General features: G+C 48.7%; 3 protein-coding genes and 1 non-coding gene across 6 annotated transcripts in view; 2 read left to right on the forward strand and 2 right to left on the reverse strand.

Moving 5' to 3' along the window:
• Positions 1-4,604, forward strand: part of wdr33 (WD repeat domain 33) — a 43,688-nt gene extending 39,084 nt beyond the window's left edge. For both annotated transcript variants that reach the window (XM_030075139.1, XM_030075140.1), the window contains exons 18-22: positions 95-443; positions 1,023-1,186; positions 1,392-1,490; positions 1,744-1,926; positions 2,071-4,604. In XM_030075139.1, coding sequence (XP_029930999.1) covers positions 95-443; positions 1,023-1,186; positions 1,392-1,490; positions 1,744-1,926; positions 2,071-2,222 — 947 coding nt within the window. In that variant the 3' untranslated portion in view covers positions 2,223-4,604. The remainder of the gene's footprint in view (positions 1-94; positions 444-1,022; positions 1,187-1,391; positions 1,491-1,743; positions 1,927-2,070) is intronic.
• Positions 4,605-6,599: 1,995 nt separating this feature from the next.
• On the reverse strand, positions 6,600-6,682 carry trnal-cag (transfer RNA leucine (anticodon CAG)). The gene has a single exon. It is a non-coding gene; the product is annotated as a tRNA-Leu (tRNA).
• A 1,072-nt stretch (positions 6,683-7,754) lies between these two features.
• sft2d3 (SFT2 domain containing 3) lies at positions 7,755-8,973 on the reverse strand. The gene has a single exon (XM_030075165.1). It carries the CDS (start codon positions 8,885-8,887, stop codon positions 8,222-8,224), a length of 666 nt encoding a protein of 221 aa, XP_029931025.1. The 5' UTR covers positions 8,888-8,973; the 3' UTR covers positions 7,755-8,221.
• On the forward strand, positions 8,869-12,049 carry LOC115375679 (dual specificity protein phosphatase 18). 2 transcript variants are annotated; one of them, XM_030075167.1, is made up of 3 exons: positions 8,869-8,985; positions 10,092-10,175; positions 10,741-12,049. In XM_030075167.1, exon 3 carries the CDS (start codon positions 10,757-10,759, stop codon positions 11,405-11,407), a length of 651 nt encoding a protein of 216 aa, XP_029931027.1. In that variant the 5' UTR covers positions 8,869-8,985; positions 10,092-10,175; positions 10,741-10,756; the 3' UTR covers positions 11,408-12,049. The 2 variants fall into 2 exon arrangements, with proteins under 2 accessions (XP_029931027.1, XP_029931026.1); XM_030075166.1 differs by lacking the exon at positions 10,092-10,175 and having other exon boundaries at positions 8,874-8,985.
• The last annotated feature ends 3,213 nt before the right edge of the window (positions 12,050-15,262 follow it).

The following is a 15,262-nucleotide window of genomic DNA, read 5'->3' on the forward strand; positions in this document are numbered from 1 at the left end:
CGGTTTTAACAGCTTTTGATCTGATGCAGATTCATAATCATGTGTTCATCATGTTAACACTGACACACTTTTCCCTTTTTATTCACATGAGAAGATCCGAGGGGGCCACCACCGAACCACCACATGGGACCTCCTGATCGCCAGGGGCCTGGAGGGCCTGGAGGCCCCGGGGGACCTGGAGGCCCCGGGGGACCCGACCAGGGCTCAGGGCCTTACTGGGGTGACGGCCAGCAGGGCCGGCGTGGACCACAGGACTTTGACGGAGGCCAGGATTTCCACGGCCGAGGAGAGGAGGGCTGGAGAGGAGGACCCGGCCAGGGCTACCAGGGGGGAGGAGGGGGCCACCGAGGGGGCGGCGGGGGCGGGGGGAACGGCGGCAACTGGGGGCCCGAGGAGAGGTTCCCCCGTGACGGTGCAGACTTCCGAGGACGGAGAGACGACAGGTGAGTTTGTTCAGGTCACTGCTGACCTCAGAGGTCGAGTGTCACTGAATCTTCTGTCGTGTGACTTGGATCCTTTCTCATCAAACTGCAGAGCCACAATCCTGTGTAATTTTTTATTAAAAAGCTCATCTAAAATTATTGCACTGTTATTAGCTGTTATTAGAGTTAAATAGTTATTTTTCTCAGGAGGTACAAACCTCATGGGAACAAAACATTGTTGAGTTTGAGTTTGTTTAACAGTTTTGTTGACTTTTCTGGAACCTGAAAATGCATTCAAGTAAAAAAAAAAAAGTCACTCCATGTCTGTGCCACAGTATCATTAACTTTTAGGGTTACTGTAAAAAAATAAAAACAAATAAAACAAGGTAGCCCAGTACTTCTGGAGGCAAGAGGAGACATGGCTCTTGGTTTCATTATTCAGTGAAATGATGAAACTCTCCACATGAGGATGTGCGTCTCAGCGGGGGGTTTAGGACAGTTTCACCTCCTCGCCCCGACGCTCCGAGCCTCCGAGCCTCAGATCCTCCCTGCAGCTCCCCCTCAGGCGTTTGTTTGACCAGAGCCCGTCTGCCGTTGCAGGTACAGAGGCGGCGGCCCGTCCCGAGCCGGAGGCAGAGGCTATGCCGACGAGTACGGCGGCCAGGACGACAGCTTCGACGGCCCAGACGAGATGGGCCGAGGCTGGGAGGGCGCGGGCAGGGGGAGGCCGCCCCGAGGTGGAGGTCCGCCCAGAGGAGGAGGAGGTGAGAGGAGCGTTTAGCTTTCATTTGATCTGTTTTTCGTCATTTCCCTTGACTGTTAGTAACCAGTACTCAGCGTTCTGTGTTCAGATTTCTGTGTTCCTGTTGAGGACATTAAGAGTCATTCATCTCTTTACCTGTTTCTCTCTCTGTCCACTTGAATTTTCTTTTTTTTCCATCGACGTCTCATCTCTGCTTGTCCTCCCAGGCGGCGGGCGGCAGGGTCTGCTCCCCATCCCGGACGAGTTCCCCTCGCACTACGAGGGAGGCAGGAACCAGGAGTCCTGGGAGGGCGGCAGAGACCAAGGTAAAGACATGCAGCAGGAGCCAGACGTGGCATGGACATGTTGAGCTTCCATCCAGTGAAACTTTCTACATTTCAGAGGGAAAACCTTTTTTTTTTCCTGCTCCTCATTGATCTGACAGCTGGAGGCAGACGTTCCTCTGCAGAAGAAGCTTTTCCCTGCAGGACATCAGACGTGCTGCTGTTGGAGTGAACCGGCTGCAGCCACAACATCAAAACTCAGCAGCAGGAATTTAACTGTGTGTTTCCCCTGCAGGTCACGAGGGTTACCGAGACGCCGCACAGATGCATGATGGGTCGTCTCCGGCCAACCGCGAGCGCTCGTCCTCCCTGCAGGGCATGGACATGGCCTCGCTGCCCCCCCGCAAGCGGCCCTGGCAGGACGGGCCGGGCACCGGGGACCCCCGAGACCGAGAGTCACCCGGGGCCGACGGAGGAGGTGGGAGGGGCAGAACGGGAGAGACGAAAATGAAATGTTTAAAAAAACTGCTTACCGAGCAGAGACTTAACCAGGTGTGTGTGTGTGTGTGTGTGTGTGTGTGTGTGTGTGTGTGTGTGTGTGTGTGTGTGTGTGTGTCCTCAGGTCGGCCTTCTCAGAGGGACGAGGGAGGTTACGGTCCGTCCGGGCGAGGCGGCCGGGGCGGCTGGGGTCCCGGCGGAGGAGGGGGGGGCGGAGGACCCACCACCCGCAGAGGAGGGTCCAGAGGAGCGCCGCGGGGGGGGCGGGGCCGATAGCCGAACACACAAATCAAATGAAAAGCGAGGAAATCAGCCCACATCCACAGCTCCGGCCCGGCCGTCCCTCCTGCACTGACCTCAGACAGTTTGGGGATTTCTGGCTTTCGCCGTCGACCCCAAAGTGTTTGGAAAATAATGGAACAATCCCGTCTCACTTTACTGTAAACACGCAGCCGCCGCCTGTCTCACCCCCCCACTCTGACGACCCGACGCTGTGAAGGCGAATCCACAGCTTCCAGCGACATGGACTTCTTTTTTTTATGCCACCGTTTTGACGTCCGGAGCGTTTCATGACGACGCCACCGAGCAGGAAACATCGTTCACACACTCGGATCCGACTGAGGCGAGGCTTCCCGTCTGCCTCCAGCCCGGGAGGAGGAGGAGCCCCGTGTGTGTGCGTGTGTGTGTGTGTGTGTGTGTGTGTCGGACTGCAGGGACCAAAAGACAGAAGGGAGGTGGGCGGCCTGATGGCAGGGAGGAGGGAGCCTGCCTCTCGGTGGTTTTTGTCTTTTTTCACGACAGACAGCAGCGTGTTAGGGCCGCTGCTGGCACGGAAAAAAAGACCCGCGGGAAGGGAGCGGTAATATTCTGAGGAAAAAACTCTGAATTTTCAAGGTTAAATGTGTAAATTTATGATATTCTCTGAGATTAAAGTGGTAAATTACAGAAAAAAAATCATTTTTGAAAAAATTATACAGATTATAAAGTCACAAATTTGTGAGAAAAACAACTCCGAAATTCTGTGATTGTACAAGAAAAAATTCACAAACTTCACAAACAAGAAAAAAAAAAACTCAAGGAACCAAGCGCCGAAATCAGAAAAGCGAAACGATCCTTGACTCCAAAAAAAAAAAGTGTAAAAAATTAATTTACCACTTTAATATCAAAGAGAATTTCCCCCCTGACACGCCGTCAGACTCACGGTTTGCTCTCCTGGATCTGCAGCATCGTCTCCTCCTGCGGACAAAGCGACTCAAACGTCGGGTCGCCGCTGCCGAGGCTGCTGGGAAATCACAAAACGCACTCACGGGATTAAACTGACGGACTCTTTTTCATGGACGCTGCTAATAGCTCATATTTCACATGATTCACATTTCCTCATAATAACAGGGTCACACTCATCCAGTCTTTTATCTTTCTACATTTTTGCAGAAGGGAACGTTTCCATCTCTCTTCTGTGCCGCCAAATGGAAAAAAATAAAAGATGAAGTCCAAACCTTTATTGTTAAAGTCCCCTTGACGTGACCTCACATGACCTCTGCTTCCTTAAACAGTGACATCATCGTCTATTTAAATAAAACCTTCACAAAACTTCACACGTCCTCTCTCTTCCACCTCGTCCCTCCTCCCTGCACCGCGTCCCGCCCACACTTCCTGTTTCAACAGGAAATGCCTCAAATCAACAAAGTAAGAGTCCGTTTCATGGGGTCTTTAATGAATTCCAGCAGTTTGAGGATTAACACACGCCACGTAGGTTCAGGACAGCGGCGTCCCGAAACCAGCGCCACGTCACGTTCATCGCCATTTTTACTCCAAAAATGTTGAAGTCTCCTGTGTTTCATCCAGACTTTTATTCTTGTGAGGACAGGAGAGCGCCTGCAGCTGCTCAGACGCTCCGACAACTGCAGAATCTGTCCGTCGCACGCAGAACGAGCGAGTGAGGCTGCACGAAACGCGAGCTGGGAGGCTCCGACCCAAACGCACAAACCGCAACCAAACTTTCCCAGGATGCAGCTGGAGCCGGGCGCCCCCCCCCCTCCCTCTCCGGACGCACGCCCCCGCCCCTTCCCTCCGTCTCGGTTTCCAGACGTCCTCCTCGCGCTCGCCGGGCCGGAAAACAGACTGGAGACGAAATAAGAAGGAAGTGTGAATATTTTTTCTGCTGGACTTCCCGGATCCAGGAGCTGGAAACTGAGACGGAATCAGGCGGCGACTTTTCCTTTTTCCTTTCTTTTCTTTTCTTTTCTTGAGGGAACGCAGGGCTTCATGCTGACGGACTGAAATGTGTAAAACTCTTCTTCGCTCATTTCACTCGGGATCCTCTGAGTCCTCTTCCTCTGAACAGACAGACAAACAAACAAACAAACAAACACTGGCTGGTTTTGCACCCGGGCGTCACCGATGGCGACAGAAACGGAACAGAAAAAAAAAAACAGAGCGGGGTCTGAACGCATCACTCCCCGAGTCCTCAGCTCCACTTATTTAAGTTAATTTTTTTAATGTGAAATAATGGAGAGAATCATCACGCTGTGTCTCGGCCGGGCGCCGCCTCGTCTCCGGGCGTCCCTCCTTCTGTTTGTACAGTTTGTCTCCAGATCGTTCTTGTTTTTGTCCATTTTTGTATGAGACTATAATAGAGTTTGTGCAAAGTTTACCAGATCTGTCGTCTCTGTGTGATTTTTTTTTTTTTTTTTTTTTTAATTTCATGTAATTTTATCATCTGTGGAAATAATGCTTTGAATCCCAGGGGCCCATGGGCTTTTATTTTGAAAGGTGTCATTTCACCCTCTGAACAAAATTCACTTTATTTCTTTTTTCTTTTAATTTTTTTCATGAGTTTCTTTGTTGATTCTGTAGTAAATTTACACTTTGTAATTTTTACATTTTTTTTTTTGCTTTTTTGTAATTTTCCCGTAATTTGAATATATAATACAAAAAAAAAAATGCGGTTTTCTAGTATTTTTTTTCCTTTTTTCCATTTTTCTTCTCATGGTGATTTTCTTGCTTCCTTTTGGGGTATTTTTGTGGTAATGTTCTTGGTAATTTACTCGTTGGTACGTAATGTTTTTCGACAGAAGTAAAGTGAATTTGTTCGGGGTTCAGAGCGCTGAGGCGTTCAGGGTTCTGAGTTGATGTGGGAGAGAACAAACTCCACAGTGTAACGTTGACTTTATCACTGATATAAACTGAACACAAACCTTGAGAGAGCGTCTTCAGGTAAACGCTGTGTTCATACCAGAGGGAAGCTCAGACACAGCCTCTGAGTTATTAGTTGCAGTCACATGTCGGGATTGTGTTTACTTTGTTTTGTTTGACAGTTAATTTCGCCACATTGACCCTGAATCGACATTTTGTCCTTATATTAGATTTTAAAAAAAAGTAGCTGCTCAGAATGCACCAGGTGGCGCTGTGACCTGTTCCACCAACATCACAGGAGTTAGAGTGACAGGAAAGAAAGGAAAAAAAAAACACCAAACAGCTCCAGACTTCAAATCAAAAGCCTGGAAGACGTTTGTAGTCCAGTAATTTTAGGCCAAAATTGGGGTCAACCTAGGACAAATTGCAAGAGAAGCAAACTCAACTGATTTTGTATCCTCAGTTTGTCCTGAGTGAGGGGGAAAAAAGTCCCAAGGAATCCCATTGGTGGAAAGTTTTGAAAATCACCTATTTATGACCACATATTACCAAAAAACACTGTTTTTAACACACAGGGGAAAGGGGTTCAACATTTGACTTTCAGATATCACTATAAAAATTCACAAGTTGATTACACACACAAAGACAAGAAAAAAAGTCAATTACAAGTTCTTTGAATTATTCTGTTTACACATGCATATCACACATTATCTGATTTGATATGCACTAATAGGAATATAAGGAATAAATGCCAGAAGAGACATTTAAACAGTGAATTAAAAGGTTACTATATATATTGTAACCTTTTCATATCTGACAGTAAAATGTTGAACCTCTTTCCCCTGTGTGTTAAAAACAGTGTTTTTTGGTGATATGTGGTCATAAATAGGTGATTTTCAAAACTTTCTACCAATGGGATTCCTTGGGACTTTTTTCCCTCACTCAGGACAAACTGAGGATACAAAATCAGTTGAGTTTGCTTCTCTTGCAATTTGTCCTAGGTTTTTTTCATAAAATGACTGGACTATTGGCTTCAGTCTCTCAGAAGGTGAGGAGACGCCGCCCGCTGTGGTCACATGTCGGCTTCAGGTTACTCAGGAAAAAACATTTCCTATCTTTAGACCTGCAAGGAACCTCAACATCTCAAAGCTGATGAGCGTCTCTGGAAGGATGACTCGGCTGTTTTCACCTGCCCAGGGTTTTTTTTTTATTTTATTTTTTTAAAAAAGCACAGTAGTGTAAAATCAAATCACACAATTCCAATACAGATTTAATCAGCAACCAAGGATCATGAATCGCACCGGAGGCTCCTGCTGCTCCGATATCTAATTATTATTCAGGTAAAAACGGCACCTACTTTGATGAAATACATGAATTTGCTGTTAGACGGTAACAACTCCTCAGTCTGATGGATTATATTTTTTGCCAAATTAAGCAGCAGATGACAGCTGTTAGATAGATAGGTGGATAGGTATACTTTATTGATCCCAGACTGGGAAATTCAAGAAAGTATGTTTCTGTCAGAAGTGGGATTCGAACCCACGCCTCCAGGGGAGACTGCGACCTGAACGCAGCGCCTTAGACCGCTCGGCCATCCTGACAGTGTTAGCTGTAAAGGTGCACTGCATGCAAAACTGACGACGGTCAATTTAAAGTGAGGACTGTTAAGACTCAACTTGCAGAAAAACAAAAAAAGTGGAATAAGTGTCTGATCTGACGGTTGAGTCTACGTGGTTCACGCCTCTCCAACACTTTTCTAACAGCTGAGTCTCAATGGTCCTCACCTCGGTCAATCCTGCGGAAATTTTGCGTACTGCACCTTTAAAGTGTGTCATGTGTCTGTATGTTTGCCCAAAAAAAAAACAAAGCGATAAACTGAAGTGATGTGAAGAGTTAATAGTTTGGCAGACAAACAGCGGGTATTACCTGTGCATTTAAGTGCTGCTGGGAAAGTTCAGCGCTGCGTTCACGTGCTGGTTTGTCAAAAAATAAAACCTGGAAGACAAAAAAAAATGGCATTCCTGCAGCTTCATGGGATGCAGTCCACATGTGTTCTTGTGGCCTGTTGTAAAATGGTGTGTGTGTGCAGACTGGGGCCTAAACAGTCTTGGAGCTGCATCAGTTGGCTTTGACTGGAAAGCTGAGACTCTTGTGGATTCAATGAGCCACATTTGATTCCTGTGTGATGATGTTGGCCCCCATAGCAGCCATTTCACTGCAGGCAGAGACTTTTGTCAAACTGGACGTCACTGGAGAAAATGACCTCTAGTGACCTCTAGGAGAACCACAGCCTCATCAAACTTTACACACACAAACTAGAGGAGGATTCAAAAAAACAAAATCTCAATAAATCATAATATCGAATTAGAATACTTAAGATTCATGATATAAGGGATAAGCACATCAGCTCGGCTCTATCAGAAACCCTGGAAACAAAATACTCTCCCACTTCATCATCCAAGTGAACACAGCATCAGGTCAACACACACTTCAAATGTTTATCTGCCCACTTTCACTTTCATTCAGTGCAGTTTCCAAGTGCCAGAGAAAGAAATGAGAGGATTTTTTTCACTTGACAACTTTCCACATTCCCACTTCTGCCTTTAATCAAGACAAAACACAGTGCGGCGCTCTCTCCTCCACAGACCCACTGACTTCAGCTCATCAAACAACTTCTGTTCACCAAAACCCATTTTATTGATTTAAAAAAAAAAAAAAAAATACATTAGTGTGGAAAAAAGCATCAGTTTCACAGTTTGCCGATTGGAGGATACAGTTATGAATTGTCAGTGTCTTTAAAAGTTATTTGGTCATTTGGTCCCCTGTCAACAACAGGCAGAGCCCTTTGAGGAGCGGAGAGCAGGCCGGGGATCAGACCCCAGGACCCGCATCTGCGTGTTTTTTTTTTCAGGCAGCAGAAAATACAGCCAGCTGTCCGCACCGCAGATGGTTAAATATCAGCCTCTCGGTGTCTTAACTGCATACGGATGAAAAGGTGAAATCATATGTTCCTCATTAAGCTGCGGGTCACTCTGCAGACCCGGGAGGGCACCGCCTCATGCCGGCCCGTCACCCCGCCTGGCTGCAGGAACACCCACAGAGTAGTGCGACCTGTCCGGTTTGACCTCCAGGCGTCCCGGTCAGATCGGCATGGTCTTCCCGCTGACGGTCCTCTTGATGGCGGACGCGGCCATCCCTCCCATGAAGCGGATCCCGGCGCTGCCCCCGGGCAGCAGCGACACCACGTACCCGGCGATGACGGCGATCTGCAGCAGGGCGCCCAGCGCGGTGAGCACGGTGCTGTGGAGGCTGAGCGCCGCGTACAGAGTCCCGCCCAGGGCGCACAGGTACACCGCGGCGCCGGGCGACGGGAAGCCGAGCAGCCGGCTGGGGCCGCGCAGGATCGCCGCTCCCGCGATGGCGAACAGGGAGCCGAGCGACCAGAGCAGCGCGAACTTCCGGGCGTAGAGCAGCAGCAGCGGGGCGTACAGGGCCGACAGCCCGAAGCACAGCGCGGAGAACAGGATGCACACGCCCGACGCGACCAGGCGCTGCCTGCGGCTCAGGCCGGGCAGGCAGGGGTCCGGCTCGGCGGACCACGGCCACGACACCCCGCCGCCGGAGCTCTGGCCCGCCGGGCTGCCGCGGCCCGAGAACGGGCTCGACCACCGGCCGAACCAGCTGCCCGACACCGGCTCCGGCTCGTCCAGGTCGATGGCCGTGCTGGAGCCGGACTGGGAGATGGTCTTGGCGCCGCCCTTGGACTGGGCCAGGTACTCCTGCAGCTGCCGGTTCAACTCCGCCATGATCCGGACCGTCTGTTTACACCCGCGGCCTGCTGGAACCCGGAAACAGGCGGCTGCTGATGGCGTCACCGGTCGCAGGTTGATGACGTGTGTATCAGGTGACGCAGCCATGAGCGTTTTTTCTTCTAAATGTTTTTAGTTTTGTCAGATTGAGGAACAAAATGCAGGATTTCAGAGGTTATCCTCAAGTTCACTGTTTTTGTGCGTGAATTTAAAGAATCTATAAAAAAAAAAAAAAAAAAAACTTACAGACTCAAAAATTACATGTCATTATTCAGACCAGAATCAGAATCAGAATACTTTATCGATCCCCAGGGGGAAATTACTTTTTGTTACAATAACAACTCCCACAAAGTGTAAAGTAAAAGGAGCAATTAGTCAAGAAAAATAAAGAAAGGAATATAAATATAAATATAAATATATATAGAATAAAAGAAAGAAAAAAAATATATGTACAAGTGCAAACATATTATATTATTATCATTATTACTATCAAGATGATCAGCTGATATCAGCTCATAGAGCAGTTGTGCTGTTGCACATAATATTTAAATACCACCATAATTTACCTCAGTTAATTTTATATATTGATATAATTTGTAATTTAAACTTTAGTAAACCTTTCGATTTGTTTTGTTTTGAACAAATACATGAACAGATAAAACTGAAGTAGAGTTGGACTCAATCAGACTTTATTCATGTAGCACTTTTCCAAATCAAAAACCAATAAACATGAATGAAAATAAAATAAAACAAAACATTATAAAAGCAGGAGCCGAGGAGAAGCTTAAATCATAAATCTCATTTATTTGCAGTGAAACTCTCGCGGCAGGACGATTATGACCAACAGGAAACACACAAAACTCAAAAATAGCAAAATAAAAGTGGTAATAAAATGAGCAAGACATGGAAGAGCAGAAAATAAATAAAGAAACAGACACATACAGAAATAAATAAGTAAATAAAACAGTAGATATAAAGTAAATAAATGATGAAGAGTGCAAGATGAAATGATGAAACAGTAAAATTCATGTGTTATTAAAGTTTTTCAAACATGTCAGTAAAATCACATGAGGAGGTTCTCAGCTGCCGGCCCGGGGACCTAAAATTAACCGAGCGAGCTGATTGGCTGGCAAACTGACCCAGACAGCCTTTTAGGGTGTGTGTGAGTGACAGTGTGTGTGTGTGTGTGTGTGTGTGTTAGAGAGAGAGAGAGAGAGAGACACTCCTTCACTCTGAATCGAGATAAAAGGAAGAATCAAAACCAGACCAAAGAGCCTGGGACCAGGTAACACACACACACACACACACACACTCTTTATATACTGTACAGTGTGTATGAGCAACACACAGAGACCTACACATCAACACACACACATAAATATACCCAGAACATATACATTTACATTCACACACACACACACACACACACACACACACACACACCGGGTGTTAGAGAAGTATTTCTTATGTGTATATATATATATATATATATATATATATATATATATATATATGTGTGTGTGTGTGTGTGTGTGTGTGTGTGTGTGTGTATGTATATATATATATGTATATATGTATATATATACATAGTATTACACACTGTCAAATTATTTATATTGTTAGAGTGATGGTTGAGTGTCGTGTGTGTGTGTGTGTGTGTGTGTGTGTGTTGCAGTGTGTTAAGGTCACCAAAGCCAACATTTCTGCACAGGCATGGCATTTAAAGGTGCACTACGCAAAACTTGCTCAGTGTTGATTGAAGTGACGGCTGTGAGCAGCCTGCAGACTGCAGACTGTCTTGTTTGTTTGCAGGAATCTGATCAGAACTAACGCCTGTGTTTCCCCCGCAGCCCCGCCCCCCCCGCCATGATGATGTCTCAGGTCACGCCCACTCTGTTCCTGGGCGGGGCCGACGCGTCCCTCAACGCGGCGCTGCTGTCCCAGAAGCGCATCACGCTGATCGTCAACGCCACGCTGACCCACGCGTGCCCCGTCTACCCGGGCGTGGAGTGCGTGTGCGTGCCCGTCTCCGACCTGCCCAGCGCGCGGCTCGGAGACCACTTCGACCGCGTGGCCGAGCGTATCCATGGCAACCGGGAGGGCGGCACGCTGGTGCACTGCGCCGCCGGCATGAGCCGCTCCCCGGCGCTCGTCATGGCCTACCTGATGCGCTTCCGCGGCGTGACGCTGCGGCAGGCGCACCGCTGGGTGCAGGACAGCCGGCCCTTCGTGCGGCTGAACGCCGGCTTCTGGGAGCAGCTGCTGCAGTACGAGCGGCGGCTGTACGGCAGGAACACCGTCAGGGTGGAGCCGCCCGAGGAGCCGCTGCTGCCGCCACCGCCGCCGCCGCCGCTGACGCCCCGGGTGACACGGGCGGCGCCGCGACTGCAGGCGTACCGGGTGAGTGCGGTGCCCGGGTCGCCGCTGATGACCCGGATGCAGGTGATGACCCAGGGGACCAGGAGGCCGAAAAGAGCGACGGGACTCACCAGCCTTAAGCCGAAGTTTTTTTCCTAGCATGGCGAGGGAATGTTACCTGTGAGGTGGTTCAGGCTGGCTGGTGGAGGTCGGGCTTGTCTTTGCTGTATTTCTCTCTGTTGCACTACTTTATGTTTTATTGTCTTAACGCTTCCTGTCTCTGTAAGCCACGCTGTCTCTGTTCATGACTTGAAATAAAGATTTACAAAAAAAAAGTGACGGGTAACTTCAGGGAAAGGCTGTAAAGACTGACTGTGAGTCAATTCAAAATTCCGCTGCCATGCTGGGAAAAAAAAACAACCTGGCCAGCCTTAAAGTCTGATGGTGCGTTCAGGTTACCGTAAAACCAGCCGCCACATCAAACTGAGGAACTGAAAGGAAACGCCTCAGATGAGCGATCGATGACATCATCATGTGGGGACATCTTCCGTTCTTCTTCTACTGATTGTTTTTATTGTCGTAAACTTTTATCGACTTGAGTTTCCTGCATTTCTATTTCTTTATGTTTTGTGAGACGACCTTTAAATTAAAAGTGTTTCAGAAATATCTTTATTTTTCATGTATTTACTTTTTAATTTGGATTCTTTTTAAAGATTTTATTTGGCAGAACCTCGCTGCTGTTAACTGAAATAATTAAAGCTGCAATCATTAAATGGCTGATTAAAGTGAGGACCGTTTAGACTCAACCGACAAATGCGTGAAATAAGCTCATAATTTAATGGTTGATTCTACATGGTTCTCATAACCAGGTGTACCTGCCTTTTTGGAAAAGTTGAATCTAAACAGTTCTCATTTTGACGATATGCATTGCATAAAAAAAAAAAAACTTTAACAAAGACGTGCTAGAAACAAATGACTGACAGTGAACAGAAGACAAGGGAACATTTTGTAGTTTTTTGGATTTATTTGTTTATTTATTTTAATTTGCAAAATAAGGAAAAACAGAGAAAAATCAAAGACTGGCATTGCACTTCAGGATAGAACAGAATAAAATAAATCAGGAGAACAGATTAGAATAGAACACAATAGAACAGCACAGAACAAAACAGAATTGAATAGAACAGAATAGAATGGAACACAGTAGAATAGAACATAATAGAATAAAGCAGAAGAGAACACAACAGAACAGAACAGAGCAGAACACAACAGAACAGAGTAGAACAGATGTTGTGTCTGAGCTCTGCTGCAGTTCTGCTTGTATCCAGTTGGGGGAGACAAACACAAAGCTGAGGTTCCAGCTGCACTGGTTTCTGCTTGGATTCAGAGGACTGTCAACAAACAACAACAACAATCATCTTCATCATCATCTTCATCATCATCTTCATCATCATTAACTCTGTCTTGCTGTCTGTCTGAGGGACAGATGGAAAACAGACTTCAGGCTGTGAAGTAAAATCTGTGAACAGAGGCGGGCAGCAAGATCAGAGCAGAGTGAGACGTCTCACAACATCAAAGACTGTAAATATCAGCGAAGCAGAAACGTTCATGTTGTCTGTATATTCTGGGATGTCTGTTTCACCTGGCAACAGGAATAAGCTCCGCCCCCCATCACTTGGTCTGATCTGAGCCAGAGTTCCCACAGCGCTGCCTCACCGCCGTCACACCATCACACCACCACACCAAAACCATCACCGTCACACCATCACAACACCACACCACCACAACACCACACCACCACACCACCACCACCACACCACCATCACACCACCACACCATCACACCATCACACCACCATCACACCACACCACCACACCATCACACCACCACCATCACCGTCACACCACCACAACACCACACCACCACACCACACCACCATCACACCACCATCACGCCACCACACCACCATCACACCACCATCACACCACCACACCACACCATCACACCATCACACCACACCACCATCACGCCACCACACCACCACCATCACACCATCACACCACCACCACACCACCATCACCGTCACACCACCACAACACCACCACCACAACACCATCACACCATCACACCACCACACCACCATCACACCACCATCACACCACCACCACATCACCACACCATCACACCACCATCACACCACCATCTCACCACCATCACACCACCATCACCACACCATCACACCATCACATCATCACACCATCACACCACCACCACACCACCATCTCACCACCATCACACCACCATCACACCACCATCTCACCACCATCACACCACCATCACACCATCACACCATCACACCACCGCCACACCATCACACCACCACCACACCACCATCACACCATCACACCACCACCACCACCACCACACCACCATCACACCACCACACCACCACCACCACACCACCATCACACCATCACACCACCACCACACCACCACACCACCACACCACCACCACCATCACACCACCACCATCACACCACCACCACCACCACCACCACACCACCATCACACCACCACCACATCACACCATCACACCACCACCACACCACCACCACCATCACACCACCACACCATCACACCACCACCACACCACCACCACCATCACACCACCACCACCATCACACCACCATCACACCACCACACCATCACACCACCACCACACCACCATCACACCACCACACCACCACCACACCACCATCACACCACCACACCATCACACCACCATCACACCACCATCACACTACCATCACACCACCACACCATCACACCATTACAACATCACACCATCACACCACCACACCATCACACCACCATCACACCACCACACCATCACACCACCACCACACCACCACCACACCACCATCACACCACCACACCATCACACCACCATCACACCACCATCACACCACCACACCATCATCACAACACCACATGATCACACCACCACCACACCACCACACCACCACCATCACATCACCATCACACCACCACACCATCATCACAACACCACATGATCACACCACCACCACACCACCACACCACCACCATCACATCACCATCACTACACCACCACACCACCATCACACCATCACACCACCACCACCACACCAACATCACACCACCACACCACCATCACACCACCACCACACCACCATCACACCATCACACCACCACCACACCACCACCACCACCACCATCACACCACCACCACACCACCACCACACCACCACCACCATCACACCATCACACCACCACACCACCACCATCACACCACCACACCATCACACCACCACACCACCACCATCACACCACCACACCACCACACCACCACCATCACACCACCACCACACCACCACCATCACACCATCACACCACCACCATCACACCACCACCACACCACCACACCATCACACCACCACACCACCACACCACCACACCACCACCATCACACCACCACACCATCACACCACCACACCACCACCATCACACCACCACCACACCACCATCACACCACCACCACATCACACCATCACACCACCACCACACCACCACCACCATCACACCACCACACCATCACACCACCACCACACCACCACCACCATCACACCACCATCACACCACCACACCATCACACCACCATCACACCACCACACCATCACACCACCATCACACCACCATCACACTACCATCACACCACCACACCATCACACCATTACAACATCACACCATCACACCACCACACCATCACACCACCACCACACCACCATCACACCACCACCACATCACACCATCACACCACCACCACACCACCACCACCATCACACCACCACACCATCACACCACCACCACACCACCACCACCATCACACCACCATCACACCACCACACCATCACACCACCATCACACCACCACACCATCACACCACCATCACACCACCACACCATCACACCACCACCA

This window comes from Myripristis murdjan, chromosome 17 (assembly GCF_902150065.1).
Source record: "Myripristis murdjan chromosome 17, fMyrMur1.1, whole genome shotgun sequence".
Taxonomy (NCBI): Eukaryota; Metazoa; Chordata; class Actinopteri; order Holocentriformes; family Holocentridae; genus Myripristis; species Myripristis murdjan.

Excerpts from the sequence above, each read along its gene's own strand:
- LOC115375679 (XM_030075167.1), top strand. The coding sequence starts at position 10,757 with ATGATGATGTCTCAGGTCACGCCCACTCTGTTCCTGGGCGGGGCCGAC.
- sft2d3 (XM_030075165.1), bottom strand. The coding sequence starts at position 8,887 with ATGGCGGAGTTGAACCGGCAGCTGCAGGAGTACCTGGCCCAGTCCAAG.